Source organism: Aspergillus novofumigatus, assembly GCF_002847465.1.
Source record: "Aspergillus novofumigatus IBT 16806 chromosome Unknown P174scaffold_15, whole genome shotgun sequence".
Lineage (NCBI taxonomy): Eukaryota > Fungi > Ascomycota > Eurotiomycetes > Eurotiales > Aspergillaceae > Aspergillus > Aspergillus novofumigatus.
Window position 1 is genome coordinate 133,093 of NW_020194288.1, and position 19,619 is coordinate 152,711.

Below are 19,619 nucleotides of genomic sequence, written 5' to 3' on the forward strand. Positions count from 1 at the left end.
GAGGATAATTATTTATGATATCTTCACATCATAGTCATTAAGCTGCCTAAGTTATTCCTCCAGGTCCGCAAGTGTATCGACAGTAAGGGACTTGTATATATAATTTAAAGTATAGGCTAAGAGCCCATGAAAGAGAAGGATAGTGAATATATCACCCAACCTCACCATTAGCTTAGTCAGCTAAGTGTCAATGAGGGCAGATGGACAGAGAATGATTATTAGTCTATAGGCATGTGTCAGGTCCTTCTCTGCTTGAATTGATGCATACCAGATCACTGTAATAGTCATCATTATTTTGCCAGTGCCACAGGCATCAGCAAGGATGCCTACAGCAACCAGGCTTACTTCTTAGCAAAGCATCCAATATGCCCCCAAGACTTGCCATTTCTTAAGGGTCGTGGCTGGTTGGTTCATATTCAAAGGGACAACCAGAAGGGGGTTTAGTGGATCAAGTGCAAGTTCCTAGCAGGCGCAGTTGTATAAAGGTGGGTCAGCAGAGAGGGTCATCCACCCCTTAGCATCACCAAGCTCACCCTCCTCAGCTTACTCAGTCTCAGTTCCGCCTGCCTTACTTGCAGTGAGCACAACCATCTCTAATGCATTACTAGCAGCCACCAGCCAATTCAGGAAGACTTGGGTCTCTAAATCCCCCACCAACATGTCAGCAGGTTCATGAATGATGAGCTTGCTCTCAAAGTCATCCATCCCCATCATATAAGAGCATAAGAGCTCTTACTCTGATTTTATTATCAGAGGCCAGGTAATCACTACCTTGTTCCTGGCATGGTCTAACCTAAAGATGCATTCAAGGCTCTCCTAGACTATATCATAGTTGTTAAGTGTAGTAAGGTTACCCTGATCAGCACACTCCCTTACTGTGATATACATGTTAACATCATTGTGGCCGCCGCCAAACATATCAGCAGCAACTATGTCAGGCTGCAGGGAGTTAGGCCAATCTTAGCTAGGGCCAATACTCAGGTCAGTTAGGTTTAGGTTATAGTAGACAGGCTCCAGTGCTAGGTTTACTTAAGGCTTATTTTTAGCCTTTTTACCACCTTAGATCTATTTCCACACAAAGGCCAGCAACTTCCAGCTGTGCAGGATGTCATACAGATTAAGGACCAGGGGATCAGTGGAGAGGTTGCTTCACAGGAAGAGCAAGCCCTTAGCTCTCATTAGTTACACGACAAACCAGAGGACCGTCAGCTCTGGGATCTGTATATCTTTAACACCCAGGACACCAACACATGGCACCACTGGGGCCAGCAAGATAGGGAGCACATTAGCATCCTACAACTAGTCTACAACAGTATTCTTAACCGCGCCTTTAATCTTGCCGGTATAGTCATAGTTATTAGCACAGATGTGGATATATCCATAGATGATATCCTTGGTTGCTGGCTCATTATTAATCAGGGCCCAGATCACAGCAGAATCCTTCAGCTTAAAGCAGCCCACAAGGCGGGTGGCACTGCCCTCTAAATTCTGGACAAAACTCTTATTATAGCTAACGCTAGCAATGCCGCACAGTTAAGTCATATTAGACGCCATAACTTCCTAGAAAGATTGACCATGGTCAGCCATCACTTTTACAATGCACACTCCATAATTTCAGTACCAGCCAAAAGCTCAGCCTCCTAACAACCTAAGCCGCACCATGAGCATTATGGTCGATTTCGGCCCCAGCCAACTTGGCCTCAGGCACCCACTCCCAACGTTGTCTCCGGCCAAAATCAGCCTGGGGGGGAATCTGCTTGATTTCAGCCCCGGCCAACTTAGCCTCAGGCACTCACTCCAGACATTAGCTCCGGCCGAAATCAGCCTGCGGTGGGGAATGCCTGATTTCAGCCCCAGCCAACTTGGCCTCAGGCACCCACTCCAGACATTGGCTCCGGCCAAAATTTGCCCAATCGGGCAAGGCTGATCCAACAGGTCAGAGAGGGAGGGGCTTCAGGTGATGACTTACTGCAAGAAATAACTATTTTGTAGTTGAAAGTGAAACGGAAGTTGGCGATAATTATAAGGGTGAAATTTGTGGCTGCAATGCGCACAGATCAAACAGTTTTTGGATGTTGGGGATGATGTTAGCCTGGCTTTCAAATCAAGCAAGTTTGAAGACCAACACCCTTGACTCTTTTAAGTCCCTCAATCAAGGATTCACCGATTGCGGCGGGAGCCAAGGAGACTGGACAGTTAAAGGTGTGCGAACAAAGAAGGTGTCGGGAGGCGGTTTAGTAGACAAAGAACGACAAAGCCGGGTGTCAGGGACAAAAGAATAAATTTTCAGATAAAGCTTACTAAGTAATCACCAAAGACATAGATTAGCAAAGGAAGTGAGATTACACTAATTTCACTGAGGACTGAGAGATAGCTCACTGATAGATAACTAGGGACGGGAGTCTAGTACACTGTATGTCATCATTCACTATTAGTATCCCTTGTAAAGAGTGATGCAACTAGAATCCTCACTACTGGGTTCTATCAGTACACTCAGGTAAAAGAAAAATGTGGCTGAGCAGGTCTTTATCATAAGAAAAGAGAGCAAGTCAAACACCTAAGTGGTGGAATTTAGAAACAAGGAAACAAGCAGTAGAAAATAGAAATAAGGAACACTGGATTGCCCCAAGTTCAGCAGGCCAAAGGGTGCAAGCAATGAGACATGCCAAATTCACATCTAAATACTGGCTCAGGTGGAAATCCAATGCTCATGGGGTTTGGTACAGACAAAGAAACACTAGGGATTCTCAGGGGCATGGAGAGGAAGATAAATAACTCAGCTTCAGCATTATAATAAAGAAAAGTAATAAAGAAACTGTAGATTGCTCCTGGTGCTATAGAAGGGTTTGCAAGGGGAAGTATACGCGCTAGATCTGCCCTAATTCCATTGGCTCTAGCAGAAATCCACAGGTTGTGTTGGTCCAAGCGAAGGAAACAGGGGAAATTCAGACAGGGAGGTGAAAAAGGAGATGTAATATTAAAGCAGAATTAATAATGAAGTTATTAGAAGCAGATACTGACCTTAAAATTATTCATAGTTGGAGATGAGATGTTGTTAGCGATGGTGTTAAGGGGAAGAAGAAGAAGAAGATAGAAGGAGGTAAGATGGAGGTGGATAAACAGAATTATACATTATATAGCACAGGGTTAAAGCCCTAGGCAAGACATTTCATAGAAAAGTGAATATATTTGTGAATGTATGTTGCCGTGAACATTAAAGCTATACAGAATATACCATCAAGCAATCTGATTAGTTGAGCCTGAGCACCCACCCACAAGTGTCTTAGCTAATGACATCATCACATGATATTCAGCCGCCCTGACAGCACAGTTGGCTCTGGCCGAAATCAGGGGCACCTAGCTGGCCTGGCTGTGAGCAAGCAACAGTTGGCTCTGGCCAAAATCCAGGGCACCTGGCTGTGAGTGAGCGACAGTTTGGGTCTGGCTGAAATCAAGGGGCACCTGGCTGTGAGCAACATAGGTTAGATAAGCACAGGTAAGAGAAGCTGTGAGGATCCTATACATGGAATGGATTAACAGGGTCAAATTAGATGGAAGTTCTTCAAGTCTTTATTAACTCATGGTAAAAGAAAATGATTTTCAGGTATCATCAACTCCCAGACATAACTTATCTAACAGCCTGTCTTTTCCTATCCACACTGACATCCAAATCAGCATGCGGGTTGGCTGACCATGATTCAATAGATGTAGAACTTATATCCAAGTAACCTATCTTACACAGCAAACACTAGAAAAAGTCATCTAGCATTTACTACTGGCAGCTGGTAGTTCAGATGTTGCGCACATTGCTGTCACACTAGCAGAGGTGGTTCAGGGAGTCATTACTCTCACCATGAGCATAGAGGAAGCCACAGAGAGCATAGCTCTAGTTGTTGCCAGTATAGCAACTGTTCTCATCAACCTTGCTAATGGAGATCTGGATGGAGGTATGGTTATTGGCCCTAATAATATGGTTGGTAGTGCTGCACTTGCAGTGAACGCAGCTATAAGAAAGGAAGACTTAAAACCAGAAACAGTGTAGATAGTAAAGGAAAGTGAGGTAGTATTTACTTATAGATTAATCTCCCTTCTCATTCTCCATCTTGGCGGTTTAATAGAGTTAAGCTTGATAGGGAGGAAGATGAAGAATGAGAAGAGAGAGATAGTTAACTATATATTAGGATAGTTGAATGGTGAGCAGATGATAGAGTATTATAAAGTATAACTAGATAGATAAGTAAGCACATGATACCTGGCCCTAACCAAAATTAGTATGCACATACAGATTAGAGTGGTTTAGTAAGGTGGTTAAGGTTAACAACAGTGAGGAAGATAGAGAATGAAAAGGGACAGGAGAGATTAACTGTCATTATAGGTGAATAAGTAAGGTGATGAGGCAGTACAAGAAATGATTACATAGTTATGAAATACCTAGATTAATACCTACACTAGTGAAACATGGCCCCGGCCGAAATCAGGGCATGCCAGCCTGGTTAACAACCATTGTTCATTATAATGGGCGGTAGGATAGGAGAATCAGTGTGTTAGCCTGTGGGTATAGGAGATCCAGTAGGCATATATATAAGATGATAGATTCCCATCAGGTAAAAATAGAGCTAATTCCTAAGCCTTAGTATTAGGGGATATGCACCTCCACTAGGTAACTTCCTTAGTCCATCAATGCCTGTACTTTTGTGTTTTGATGATTCCTTTCTACATACACCTTGGCCCTGTGCAATAGCCATTTCTTCCTAGAGCTAGTAATAAATTAATAGCCAGGCCTGTGACATCCATATCTATCTTTTAGTTCCAGAAATGGAAAAGGGCATAGGGCTTCTTATTCACACAGGGTAGCCTAAACATCCTTAAGACATAGAAGATCATAATCCTCTATTGCTTGAACCTCATTATAAGTAATTAACCAATCCACATAGTGTCATTAAAGGTATGTAGCCCTTAATATATATGGTATAGCAGTGCCATGGTTAATACATATCAGTAATTTCCACTCTGTGAAGTGCTTAAGGAATGGCCAGGGAGTGTCCTTAAATAGCTAAGAGATTATGCCAGGTGGCAGGGAGAACTATAGAGTAGGCTAACTAGATATTACTCTTAGCTAAGAGACTTATAAGGTGGGCTAGAGGATGAAGTCATGCCATAGATAGGATGCCCACTAAAAGATGTCTAATTTATCCCCAAAGCCTGCATGTGGTATAGCCCTGTCCCTGGCATAGATATATTAATTAATTAAGAAATAATGTCCAGCCTAGGCAGCAAAGACATTCTAGAGCAGTGCTACTGCTTGAGCTAGGTCCTCCCCAGAAGCCTGAGATGGTAAGTGCTTCTTAGTGATTCCAATAGCAATATGACAGTATTTTTATATTATAAGGCGCACACCCTCAAAGGCCCCCTCACTTAACTCAAACATCATCTATAATACCTATCCCCTCTCTGCTGTATGCCTTGCTCCAGGCACAGCAAACAAATAATAATCATCTATAGGTTAGGGTTTAGGGGGCTGGGTTAGCAGAGCAGGTGTAGATCCTTTCTTTCACCTTTATCTCTTCTCTCAATTAAGAGCCAAAACAAGGGATCACACATGAACAAGGTAAAGTACTACCAGCCTCCTAACCAGTGGTGGAAGAAACTAAGGTGTATAGTTATATGACTCAGTCTAATTCCGGCTCTTATTATAATCTATAATGATAAGCACAGATCTATTATAAATAAAGATATTTCATCAAGATATAGATATATTCTGCTACTTAATGTTCCAGAGCTCTGTGCCTCAACTTAGCTGCCCCCAAGTCACATTAATCAGTACTACAAGTTCTCATAGAAACTACTTTACATTACTTAGATATTTATCTACATCTTTGAAGTCCCATGTGTCCTTTTACCTTATAGGTTAAATGCCATCAGGTGGAGTCTCACAGAGCTATAGCAGTACTTCACAGGATATTTAACACAGTGACAGCAGATCTAAAAATAAGAAGCTGGCTATATCTTCACATAGCTGGTCCTGTAAGTCAGCTAGCATGATTAGTGACTTATAGCCCCAGAGCAGGACTTCATCCAAAAAGGAAGTTAGATTTGATATCATACCTTAGACCTAAGCACACATTAAGTCCATTGCAATGCCTCTAGCCCTATTATGGTGGATGACTTGCCCATCATCTGACCAGTGCACATTTAGGGGTCACTTCTAGTGATGTGTAATACTGAGCCCTTTGCTCATCAACCACAGGAGCTCAGCCATGGGATACCAACTATCCCATCCAGCAAAGATACTGTATACCAACAGTGCCCGGTCAAGGTAATTCAGATATTCAGTACAGGGATGGATATTAGGAATAAACCCATAGGGCTTGACTAGCAGGGCATATTCTAATAGTAATATCTGTGATACCCATAAGAGAGCTGCAAGTTTGGAAGTGTAGCTGTAAGGATCATAGAAGCTCTTTATCTTAGGTTAGATTCCACACACAGCAGTGAAAGTAACAATCACATTTCAAAATTTATCACCATGTGTGTGGCCAGCCTTTCTAGTAAGCAACCCAATACAGAATGAAAAAAGCCACTCTTCCAGCCAGGCCTGACCAGTTGAGGGAAGGCAGCGCAGGATGTGATTATTATTTTAATGTCTCAGGTCTCCAAGTCTGGGCTTTGTAGTTTCAGGGGGAAACCAGTCATCAGAGTAGTTACTCTCAGTGCCTGAGAATGATGATGCTCAGCCTGATCTAAGCTCATCTACAGTAAAGCTTAGATCAGTACTATCAGATCCATCACTTCCATCTAAAGCTACTTCAGTGTCATCTCCTGAAGGGTTAATTAACTGACTTAAGGATTGCATGATGGAAAGGCGGTTGCAATAATATGGCTATTATAAATAAGGGTTTATATTCCTCTTCTTAGACATAACCTTTAACTTCCTGCCTCCACATCTTATTATCATTAGGGTTAGAACTATATTAGGGGCTTGCTCTCCGGGTGGAAAGCTCCCTAAACCTTAAGACACCGCCTGCATGTTATAGGTTTTGGACAGAGGTGGAATAACCACACTAACTAGTATCTGAAACAGCTATTACTCTGAGAGCTATTATCACTTCATCTGAAGTTGCTGTTAAGCTAAAGGCCCCTGCTACTTAATTTAATGGCTAGTAGATCCTTGGCTGCCAACAGCACATTGTGAGCTAAACTCCAGATCTTGTGATCATTCAGTAGGCCTATCTTCCAAGGGATCAGGATTAGTGAAACTATCTTTAATATAGCTCTTAAGGAAGTAGTCAAGCCAATCCCATATTAGAGTAGCTTCCCATTCCTATAAAGGATCTAAAAATACCCTAAGCTTTGACCATTGCACTTTATTATCTCTGAGAGGCACACTGCAGAAGATGAAGTAAAGAAGCTGTCTCCAGACCTAGATATAACCCTTCTCTGTGCTAGGGTTTAGGAAGTCAAGTGGACGCTTTCCTTAGTGTTATACAATTAGACTTAAAAACACTTCCTTAATAGAGGTAGGTATCTGGCGGAGTGTTCAAAATGCTTACTCCATAATATGATTAAAGGTCACCAGGATCATGGTGAGTATCTGGTTACTGTGATTAATCAGTGCTTACTTAAATTAGTAATTAACATCTAGCGCACCCCAGAATGGCTGGAGCTCATGGATGGACTGCAGCATACTAACATGTCTAGCTACCCAAACCATTCCATCTAATGAGCGTCCGTGAAAGTAGTGCAACCACTCTGTGGATTAAAGCTAAGGAGTAACATCATCATTAAGATGGTGGTTATTGAGGAGAAATATATCATCTAAGTTTAGAGAGGGACCAGCAGTATATCCAGCCATATCTTCTGCATTTGGAACCAGACTAGGGATGGGTTTGGTGCCAACATGAGAGTCTAGAACTTAGAGAGGTTAGCATATATTAGCAAAGGTAATGAGATAGAATCTTTACCCAATGCATTAGATGAGTATTTCTAAACATTATGAACTTGAGTCTCTTCATATATAAGCCTGGAAATCCATGCTGGTCAAGTAGGTACTTAAATTAATAGTGTTTGTCTTGAATCACATGTCTCAGTTTCAGTCTGTTTAGTTAACTGCGAGTCGGGCTGTGAGTTAGGGACTAGAAGGATTGGCTGGTTAGCATATTTTAGATATAATGTATAAATCCTTATCTAGAACTCTAGCTGGTTCTGGACCTAATGGTTGTGAATTAGGGATATCTGCATCTACAGCATGTATTAGCAAAATATTAGTGAGGATGTTGTAGGTTTATATAGATACTATCTGAAATTATCTCTAACTCGCGCTGCACCAAAGGTAGTGAAGACCTGATCTCAGGCGCGCAAGCACCTTGTTAATGTAGATCCTCAGTCTTAATCACCTAGTATCTAGTCTTTAGTGATCCACAGAACCACTGCTGGCCCTGGACTTGAACTAGACTTGGCCCTAGACCAAGATGTTGTCATTGATGATGTTTCCTAATCAAATTACAAGATGGAGTTAGGAAATTGCAGTCAGGGCAGTGCCATAGATTAACTGTCTTTAGATAGGGAACAGGTATTATATATGGTGGAATTAGGAAGTCTGAGTGATCATGGCGTGGCTTTGCGTTAGATGGAATGCATTGTAGGTGATGGTCTTGGTTTTCAGGGGGCACCTTATGCACGTTAATGAGATGTCTGTGCTTGACTTTTGTGGGAACTGCAATGCAGTATTTAAGGCAGAAAATTGCCTGGTATGTGGTGCTATACAAGTATAGACTAGGTTCACTAGCTATTGCCATTCCCAGTGTGTTCAAATTAATGGATAGTGGGATACTTGTAAGGCACTTATGAAATTATAATAATGTTATGCGTGGAGTCCATGTCACAGGGGGGTGTTGGTTAGTTTTGGATTAATCAGCACAGGAGGTGAATGGCAGTGGGCGGGAAGTCTTATTAGGCTTTGAAATAGGGGTAAATGTTGATATCGCTGCATTTTAGCTAGAGCCAAAATAGAATTGCTCTAGAAATGAAATGAGGGCTGGAAAAACTAATATAGTGAGTTGAAGGATTTTAGCCGGAGCCAAAAGGGAATGGCTCCGGCCAGAATCCTGATGTGAATAGATGGATTTCAGCCGGAGCCAAAAGGGCATTTAATGGCTCTGGCTGAAATCCCAATGTGAATGGATAACGGATTTCAGCCAGAGCCATTAACTTTTGGGCTCTGGTTGAAGGGTTACTGGTTAAAATAATAAATTTACTATGGGTCTAGTACTAGATAACTAATTATTTATTTTTAGTAGATAGTAGGGACTTTTAGCTGTAGAATAATAATAGACTAATTATATAAGTATAATTCCTGGTTTATTAAAAATTATTAAAAGCTACTTTAAAATTTATTACCTGCTAACTAATTATAATTATTTTTAGTGAATAGGCTAAATTTTAACTAGAAGAATAATATATAGTATGCTTAGTAATACTAAGCCTAGAATTTTTAAAAATTTATAGAAGTTAATGTTTTGTGGATTTCATTTAGAGAGTAGATCTAGATATAGTAGTCTAGTAAGGAGAGGCCTATAAGTAGGCTACCTAGACTAGATTATTTAGATATGATAGGTCCCTATATAGGCTATCTAGACTAGTTAATTTAGCTTTAATAGGTCCCTATGTAGGCTATCTTAACTAGATATTTTAGCTTTAATAGGTGCCTGAGCAGGGTATCTAGACTAGTTAATTTAGTATGGCTTAGTCTAGTAATTTAGCTTTAATAGGTCCCTGTGTATAGTATCTTAGACTAGGTAATCCAGCTTTAATAGGTCCTGTATGGGCTATCTTAACTAGGTGATTTAGCTTTATTAGGTCTAAACTATATATATTAAGGTCATTCAGATGTAGATAGACCTTTAATTAGTAAATATATATATAGTAGGGTCATCTAGATCTAGGCAGATTTTAATATATATATATATATATAAATATAAATAAATATGTATATTAAAGTAAAATAAATATATTTAACTTATACTAGCCTTATAATTCTATAATTATCTAGATCTATCTAGGCCTATCTATTATATCTAGTAGAATAAGAAATACTAAATCTATAGAATAATAGGGCCCCTTTATAGTAGGGGAAGGATAATAGTGGGTTTAGAGCTAGGGAATAAGGGATTAGGTATATAGGTATAAAATATACTCTATAAGAGTAGATAGATTAGTTAATTAAGTATAGGATAGATATAACTACTAATAAGAATAGAGAAGATAGTAATTTAAAAGATAATAATAAGAATTACTTTATATATATATATTTTTATGTAAGTATATAAGAAGGATAATTTATATAGTTTAGTTTAGTAGTTTAGATTTTAATATATATAAAGGGTTTATAATTAAATATTACCTTAGAAGAGATAGATAGATCTAATAAGTATAAATTAAAGTAGTAATAATAAGTATATAAGAACCTATACTAGGCTGTAAGGCTTTCTAATTAAGATAAAAGGCCTACTATAATTAACCTCTATAGTTAATTATGCCTAGCTCCTATATATATATCTTTAAGTCTATCCCACAAGGGGTGGAGCACCATGGTCATGGTGCGTTTAGGGTGTGTAGCTACTGATTACTTGGCAAACCCCAAGTCCGCGCATGGTGGGTTTACACACTTAGTGGCATGGTGCATTTAGTAATAATAGGCTGATAATGCTCAGATTTTTTCCTTATATAGAGTAGCTATTTATCTTTTCACTAGTTAAATTTAAGGTCTATTAATTCATTCTTGAAGGTGTGGTGTGGTTATAAAATTACCTTATTCAACCTCTGTAATTTTGTTGGGGTATCACCCGCACCTACATTAGATTCAGGGGTAGAGGTATTCCCATCTCTTAGAATTCATAAATAGTCATCTAAATTCATTTAATCCATCCATATTCATCCATAGTTATTATGGAAAACCAGTTATTTTGTTAGGTGCCGACCCTAGGCATACTCATTTGCCATCAATGCCAGCAGGGGGTGCGACCAGCAGAGGTGGATCAGCATCTTAAGAAGAAGCATCACCTAAAGCATGCAGTCACTAGCCAGATCATCCAGGCAATATCTCAATGGGATGATATTCAGTATAAGAGTAGTATAATCTGCATACTATATGAATTAGATCAGCCACTGCCTATATTACCATGTCAATTAAATGGCTTGCTCTGCCAGCAAGATCCACTATGCTTATTCATTGCCTCTACTATGAAATCTATGCGAAAGCACTGGCGAATAGTTCACCAGTGGTCCCAGCAGGGCCATCGCGGGCGGGTAGGCCCAAAGGAGAAGGCTAGGGGTGAGGCAGAGCTACAGCAGTCATTTCAATATGTCTCATGGCAGCAGGTGTTCCCTAGTGGTCCAGGGTCCCACTATATCTATATTCGATATCTAGATGGGGTCCCCCACCCCCATCTACCCAGGGCGTGCAGGCTGCAGTAGATGAGGTGGTGCAGGCCTGGGAGCAGGCCCAGGCCCGGGCCAAGGCCGATCAGGCCATCCAGGCCAGCCAGCTGACTGACGCGAACCCCTGGCTGCGGATGACTCAGTGGGCTGACTATCTGCAGGGCACCCAGGCCCATGACCTGCTAGCCTGCGTGGCAGCCCCAGAGGAAGATCCCCAGGATGCCACTAAGCAGCACGTGCAGGTCATCTGGGCCACCATGGAGCAGGTTGCCCATAAGAGCCAGCAGACAGTCCAGCATTGCGGCCAGGCCATCCAGGTGGAAGCCGTCCGGTCCGAAAAGGGGCAGACCCCATACCAGCTGCTGCTGGCATACATGGATGAGGCTGCAGTCCAGAAGCATGTCCGTCCATGGCAGCAGATATTAGCATTCATTGCCCGCACGCAGGCCCCGCACGGCTGGACCAGCCCGAAATATGGGATGACCGCGCGGCAGCGCCAGAAATGGCGGCAGCTGTGGCAGCTCACTAGCCAGGCTGCAGTTCCAGGGGACCTGGAGAACCCAGAGGACCTAGAGGTATAGATGATGACTGCTATAGAAAAAGCATGCTTAGAATTTTGCATTAAGCTGCTTAACCAGCGCCATCACAGCCATAAATATGAGAGTGCATTAGTATGCGCCATGGCCGTACTTGGTTAGGGTGAGGCTGGCTGGCGGGACCCAGAGAGCTACCTACTAATATTATCCTGCGTGATTAAGGTGGCCCGATTCATGGTGGTCCAGAAAGCATTATGGATGGACCTGAATCCATGGCAGATCATTCAGACCTAGATATAAAAGGACCAGAGCGCTGAATGGGTCCTAGCTAGCGCAGATGATTAACTTAGGGAGATTGATGAGGGATATGGCAGTGATGACCCCTAATCATCACCACCATCATCACTACCATCATCCATCCATAGTGATGATCCATTGCCCGCGGTCAATATTTGCTAGAGCCGCTGACTGTTCCAGGAGCAGGTGATATAGATGATGCACCAGTTTATAATCCATAGGACACATGGCCCCATAGAAATATTGCTAGACTGGTGTATGTATGGATTAAAGGTCTATTATAATTATACCACGCCCGGATATGTGATATGGATGGGTGAGGACTAGTTATTATACCAGCAGATGGTGTTCACAATGGGGGATTTTCAGGGATTCATCTATGGATTAGTGACTGCAGCAAGTAGATGGCATTATATAATGATCCCAGCCAGACCCAGGCAGGGTGGAACTTTCTGCACGACGCACAGACCCAGTGGCCGGTGGATGGGACCCACTAGATGATTGACCAGCTGCAGGCCGAGCTGGTCATGCAGCAGCATTTTCTGCGGGGCGGCCAATTCCACCCCACCGCTATCCAGCAGTATTAGCAGCGCGTGGCCCAGTTCAAGGAGAAATTAGTAATTATTATGCATGTCACTGCAGGGCAGCCGGCCTGGGCCCCAGAGTTATTAAGCATTCAGCATTGCAACACAGCAAATAGTCAACAGCAGAATATATATATTGAGGATGGCATGGTGATATTTGTGATGGCATATCATAAGGGATTCCATGCTAGTAATGATGTCAAGATCATCTATTAATATATGCCGCAGGAGGTCGGGGAGTTAGTAGTATGGTATATGTGGCTGGTGATGCCATTCATTAATCAGTTGGCTGCATGGCAGGCGGCGCAGGCAGCGCAGGGAAGTCAGGTAGCGCAGGGAAGTCACACCGTGTGAAGTCATGACGCACACGCATGGTTATGGGGCCCTGACCCCAGTACTGATTATGAATGGTCGTCCGAGCGGTTCCGGGAGGCGTTGAAGCGGGAAACCCACACCCAGCTTAGCGCCACCATCCATATCGCAGCGTACCGGGACATCGCCATTGGAATCAGTTGCCAATTTTTGCGGCCATCCACTGCGTTCCCCCATAATATCCAGGAGGCGGAGCCGGCCCCAGCTGCCATGGATGCTGATGCCGAGGACGCCATGGATATTGAGCAGTGGATGGGACATATTGCTGATCTACAAGCCGCCCATTCATCGCATGTGGCTGGTATGGTATATGGCCACGGCATCTAGGAACAGGCTGGCAGCACTGTGCACCGGCAGGAGATGTTCTGGTTATCCAGCACCGATTGGCATCAATTTTTAGGGTTTGGGGCCCCCCAATCCACATTAGGCAAGCGCAAACGGGCCCTGTGGGAGGATGAGGCCGAGGTCAGCCATATGGAATGCCGCCACTAGTTGGCAACAATGGATCTGGAGGCTGCCGCGCAGCGCATGATGGGGCGGCCTGCTATGCAGTTCCGGGGGTCCAGGACCCGGCCATGCGCGCCATCCAGCGGGGGAGAGCCCCGTGGTCGCAGTAATGCCCACGGGTGGAGGGAAGAGTATGTTGTTCATGGTGCCCGCGTTCGCCACCCCTGGGGGCACCACCATTGTTGTGGTGCCGCTCGTCGCATTATGGGCCGATATGACCAGGCGCTGCCAGGAGCTCGGCATATCGTGTGTGCCATGGGAGAGCCGGCAGCCCCTAGATGCCGCATCCATCGTGTTAGTGACGCCCGAATCCGCAGTGAGCCCCGATTTCTAGATGTTTTTGAACCGGCTGCGGTGGACCCGGCGGTTGGACCGGATCGTGATTGACGAATGCCACGTAGTGTTGAATTCCCAGTGTGATTTCTGGCCCCAGATGGCGTAGCTAGGCCGGTTGATCCAGGCCCGCACCCAGATGGTATGGTTGACCGCCACGTTGCCCCCAAGCATGGAGGATGAATTATGCCGGCGGATGAAGCATAATCGGGCCGCCATGACCATATACCGGTCCCAGACCAGCCGCCCGAACGTGGGATACCGGGTATGGCGGCTGGACATGACCGGGGTGGGCCGGGGGCCGTATCAGTGGATTAAGAGCGAGGCGGTGGTGGCATTCATTCAGGACCGCATCCGACAGGCCGCTGGGGGGAAGGTGATCATATATGCGAATATCATCAGGCAGGTGACGGCCATGGCGCGGGTGCTTAGGTGTGAGGCGTATTACAGTGAGCAGTTGGACAAGGCTGGGGTGCTGGCGCGGTTCATGGGGGCCAGCCCAGTGATCGCCGCCACCAGCGCGTTAGGCATGGGGGTGGACATCCCCAATATCCGCAGTATCATCCATATTGGGACCCCCCGGACGTTACTGGATTACGCGCAGGAGAGTGGCCGGGCTGGGCGAGATGGACAGCGCAGTGAGGCAATCATTATCCAGCCAGCTGGGTGGGATGCCCCAGCTCCATGGATGGAGGGCGTCGCCCCCAAGGACCAGGAGCAGGTTGCTGAGTATATGGGGATGGTGGAAGGCATTGGGTGCCGCCGGGTTGTGTTAGATCAGTATTTAGACGGAGTGGTGGACGGGTATCAGCAGCGGTATTACCAGGATGCGGATGCCGGGGAGCAGGCATGTGACAGGTGTGATCCCGATTGGGAGGGGCGGGAGGTGGATCCAGCCAGGGTAGGTAGTAGCCCCGTGCTGGGTGAGCAAGCCCCAGAGGTTCCGTGCCAGGCAGGCCATCAGGCAGGGAGAGAGGCAGGGAGAGAGGCACCCCAGGTCAGCCACAGCCAGCTGCCGTGCGAGGTCCCCAGGGAGGCTGCCAGTCCCACCCCATCCAATGAGTCATTTTGCAGCCAGCCATCCATTCCCATGGCGGTATGGAACGCCCAGCAGGCGCAGGCCCAGCAGTGGGCTGCCATGGATATCCAGCAGCAGCAGCATCGGACCCAGCAGGGTTTGGATGAGGAGATGGCCCAGGCTGAATGCATGCAGTGGCGGGACCAATGTTATATATGCGCCATGCAGGGGGTGATGGTGGCCATGAGTTATATGCATGTCATCAGCCCCACAGCCAGGCCGCACGGGCATGGATGATCCGCGTGCGTCGGCAAGTGCAATATGCCCCGTATAGCGCGTGTTTTTCGTGCGGCATGCCCCAATCCATATGCCGTGGGTGGGAGCCAGGCCATGCATGCGAATACCGCGGGGTTTTGATCCCCATGGTGGCCATGATGTTATTCGGGCCATGGCAGGGCCAGATCGAGCCCGTATGGCAGCGCTGGTTGCAGGGAATGGGGGTTGATGGGCAGGATGAGGCCCAGGTGGTCCAGTTTTTAGGGCAGGCGCACCCCAACCATGAGGGGCACAGCCAGTTATTTACATCATTTTGTTGGTTATGGCGGTTATGTCAGGAGATCGAGGTCGATCAGCATTGATATATTTGGGAATGAATATATATTTTAGTATACCATAATGCGCAGAGATATATATTATACGGTTGGTTTATATAGTATGTTAGCCGAATCAGTGGTTTATAAATATGTATATATATAATATCAACCATAGTTATGATAGACATAGGTAGTAGGTAGGTAGGGAGCAAGAGAGACAGTAGGTAGACAGTGAGGTAGACAGCGAGGTAGACAGCGAGGTAGACAGCGAGGTAGACAGCAAGGTAGACAGTAGGTAGGCAGTAAGGCAGGCAGTGAGGTAAGCAGTGAAGCAGACAGGAAGACAGGCAGTAAGGCAGGTAGTAAGGCAGGCAGCAAGGCAGGCAGCGAGGTAAGCAGCAAGGCAGGTAGTAAGATAAGCAGTAAGGCAGGTAGTAAGGTAGGCAGTAAGGCAGGCAGTGAAGGAGGTAGTAAGGCAGGTAGTAAGGCAGGCAGCAAGACCAGCAGTGAAGCAGGCAGTAAGATAGGTAGAATAAGGCCCAGGTAGTCCAGGTGGTCCAGGGTTTTAGGTTAGTGCATCCCAACCATAAGGGGCACCGCCAGTTATTTATATTATTTTATTTAGTACAGCAGTTATATCAGGAGATCAGGTTAATCAGCATTAATATATTAATGAATGAATATATATATTTCAGGATACCATAATGCGCAGAGATATATATTATACATTTAGTTTATAGAGTATATTAGCGAATCCGTGGTTTATACGCAGGGATATATATATAAGTGACATATCAGGGAATATATATCATATTAACCATAGTTAGGAGAGAGGTAGGTAGCAAGGTAGACAGTAAGGTAGATAGTAAGGTAGATAGTGAGATAGGCAGTGAGGTAGGCAGTAAGGCAGGCAATGAGCAAGGGGGCAGCGAGCCAGGCAGTGAGCGAGGGGGGCAGCAAGCAAGACAGGCAGTGAGCAAGCCAGTTAGTGAGTGAGGGAGGCAGTGAGATAGTAAGCTAGACAGTGAGATAGGTAGTGAGTGAGCCAGGCAGTGAGCAAGCGAGGCAGTGAACAAGCCAGTCAGTGAGCAAGCTAGCTAGTGAGGCAGGCAGTGAGCAAGCCAGGCAGTAAGCGAGGGAGGCAGTAAGCAAGCCAGGCAGTGAGCAAGCCAGGCAGTGAGCGAGCAAGGCAGTGAGTGAGGGAGGCAGTGACCAAGGCAGTAAGTGAGGGAGGCAGTGACCAAGGCAGTGAGTGAGGGAGGCAGGCAGTGAGCAAGGCAGGCAGTGAGCAAGCCAGGCAGTGAGCAAGCGAGGTAGTGAGTGAGGGAGGCAGCGAGCAAGGGAGCAAGCAAGTCAGGCATTAAGGCAGGCAGTGAGGGAGGCAGTGAACAAGCTAGGCAGTAAGTAAGGCAGGCAGTGAGTGAGGGAGGCAGGCAGTGAGCAAGTTAGGCAGTGAGCGAGCAAGGCAGTGAGTAAGGGAGTCAGTGACTGAGGCAGTGAGCAAGGCAGGCAGTGAGCAAGCCAGGCATTAAGGCAGGCAGTGAGGGAGGCAGTGAATAAGGGAGGCAGGCAGCGAGCAAGTTAGGCAGTGAGCAAGCGAGGCAGTGAGTAAGGGAGTCAGTGAGCGAGGCAGTGAGCAAGGGAGGCAGGCAGCAAGCAAGGCAGCAAGACAGGCAGCAAGACAGGCAATAAGACAGGCAGCGAGGGAGGCAGTGAGCAAGATAGTGAGTGAGACAGTAAGTAAGATAGTGAGTGAGATAGTGAGGGAGGCAGTGAGACAGTAAGCTAGACAGTGAGATAGGCAGTCAGTGAGTCAGGCAGTGAGCGAGCGAGGCAGTAAACAAGCCAGTCAGTCAGCAAGCCAGTCAGTAAGTGAGCTAGCAAGCAAGGCAGTGAGTAGGGGAGTCAGTGAGCAAGCCAGCTAGTAAGGCAGGCAGTGAGCAAGCCAGTTAGTGAGCGAGGGAGGCAGTGAGCAAGGCAGGCAGTAAGCAAGCCAGGCAGTGAGTGAGCAAGGCAGTGAGTGAGGGAGGTAGTGAGCAAGGCAGGCAGTAAGCAAGCCAGGCAGTGAGCGAGCGAGGCAGTGAGCGAGCAAGGCAGTGAGCAAGCGAGGCAGTGAGCGAGCCAGTTAGTGAGCGAGGGAGGCAGTGAGCAAGGCAGGCAGTAAGCAAGCCAGGCAGTGAGCGAGCAAGGCAGTGAGCAAGCGAGGCAGTGAGCGAGCGAGGCAGTGAGTGAGGGAGCAAGTGAGTCAGGCATTAAGGCAGGCAGCGAGGGAGGCAGTGAATGAGCCAGGCAGTAAGCAAGGCAGGCAGTGAGCAAGTAAGGTAGTGAGTAAGGGAAGCACGCAGTGAGCAAGTCAGGCAGTGAGGTAGGCAGCAAGCAAGGCAGGCAGCAAGTGAGGTAGTAAGTGAGGCAGGCAGTAAGTAGGCAGTAAGATAGGCAGTGAGGTAGATAGTAAGATAGATAGTAAGGTAGACAGTAAGATAGATAGTGAGGTTAATAGTAAGGTAGATAGTGTAGTCAATAGTAAGGTAGGTAATAAGGTAGATAGTAATATAAATATCATAGTAGATAGTAAGGTTAATAGTAAGGTAAGTAGTAAGGGAGGTAGTAATATTTGTAGATTAAGATTAGTTAGCATCCATATATTAAGTAATAGATATATATTAGGAGATCAAGGTTAATTAGGATTAATATATTAAGTAAATAAATATATATATTTTAGGATACCATAATAGCAGCAGAGATATATATTATATATTTAGTTTATATAAATATCCAAATCCATGGTTTATACATCCATATATATATATATAATTAGGTATCAGGGGGATATCACCATAGTTAGGAGAGAGATAGTTAGTAAGGTAGATAATAAGATTAATAGTATAGTAGATAGTGAGGTCAACAGTAAGGTTAATAGTATAGTAGATAGTAAAGTGAATAGTAAGGTAGATAGCAAGGTTAATAGGAAGGCAGGCAGCAAGAGAGGTAATAATATTAAGAGATTAAGGTTAGTCAGCATTAATATATTAGTGAATAAATATATATAATTTGGGATACCATAATGCTCAGAGATATATATTATAGAGTTAATTATAGAGTATATTAGCTGAATCCGTGGTTTATATACAGGCATATATATATATAATATTAGCCACATTCAAGAGAGAGGTAGGCAGTGAGACAGGCAGTGAGAGAGATAGTAAGGTAGCCAGCAAGGCAGGCAGTAAAGGAGGCAGTGAGCAAAGCAGTAAGTAAGGCAGTAAGCTAGATAGTAAGCTAGACAGTGAGGTAGATAGTAAGTGAGAGAGGCAGTAAGAGAGGCAGGCAGTGAGGCAGTGAGGTAGATAGTAAGGTTGACAGTGAGGTAGACAGTAAGATAGACAGTGAGCAAGGTAGCTAGTGAGACTAGCAGCAAGACTGGAAGTGAGCAAGGCAGTAAGGCAGTGAGCAAGATAGTAAGCTAGATAGTGAGCTAGACAGTGAGTGCAGCAGTGAGAAAGGCAGTGAGTGAGATAGTAAGACAGGGAGTAAGTAAGATAATAAGGGAGGCAGTGAGATAGGGAGTAAGTGAGGTAGCAAGACAGGGACTAAGGGAGGCAGTGAGATAGGCAGTAAGGCAGGCAGTAAGCAAAGCAGTGAGCAAGGCAGTGAGTAAGGCAGTCAGCAAGATAGTGAGTAAGATAGTGAGTGAGTTAGTGAGGGGGGCAGTGAGCGAGATAGTGAGGGAGGCAGTAAGTAAGATAGTAAGGGAGGCAGTAAGTGAGATAGTGAGGGAGGCAGTGAGTGAGATAGTGAGGGAGGCAGTAAGCAAGACAGTGAGCGGGATAGTAAGTAAGGTAGTAAGTGAGATAGTAAGGGAGGCAGTGAGCAAGACAGTGAGTGAGATAGTAAGTAAGGCAGTGAGTGAGATAGTGAGTGAGATAGTGAGTGAGATAGTGAG

The 19,619-nt window shown here is 45.1% G+C and overlaps 3 protein-coding genes across 3 annotated transcripts; 2 read left to right on the forward strand and 1 right to left on the reverse strand.

Annotated features, from left to right (window-relative positions):
• Positions 1 to 3,775: 3,775 nt before the first annotated feature.
• On the forward strand, positions 3,776 to 3,961 carry P174DRAFT_338167 (uncharacterized protein; the record flags this gene model as incomplete). The annotated part of the gene is made up of 1 exon (XM_024821694.1): positions 3,776 to 3,961. A coding segment is annotated over one exon (186 nt), but the record flags the coding sequence as incomplete, so codon positions are not given.
• A 9,687-nt stretch (positions 3,962 to 13,648) lies between these two features.
• P174DRAFT_380486 (uncharacterized protein) lies at positions 13,649 to 13,975 on the reverse strand (the record flags this gene model as incomplete). Its single annotated transcript, XM_024822981.1, has 1 exon — positions 13,649 to 13,975. The coding sequence occupies one exon, from the start codon at positions 13,973 to 13,975 to the stop codon at positions 13,649 to 13,651; it is 327 nt and encodes a 108-aa protein (XP_024677047.1).
• Positions 13,976 to 14,204: 229 nt separating this feature from the next.
• P174DRAFT_516554 (putative helicase) lies at positions 14,205 to 17,988 on the forward strand (the record flags this gene model as incomplete). The annotated part of the gene is made up of 2 exons (XM_024832350.1): positions 14,205 to 14,988; positions 17,942 to 17,988. The coding sequence occupies 2 exons, from the start codon at positions 14,205 to 14,207 to the stop codon at positions 17,986 to 17,988; spliced, it is 831 nt and encodes a 276-aa protein (XP_024677048.1).
• Between the last annotated feature and the right edge of the window lie 1,631 nt (positions 17,989 to 19,619).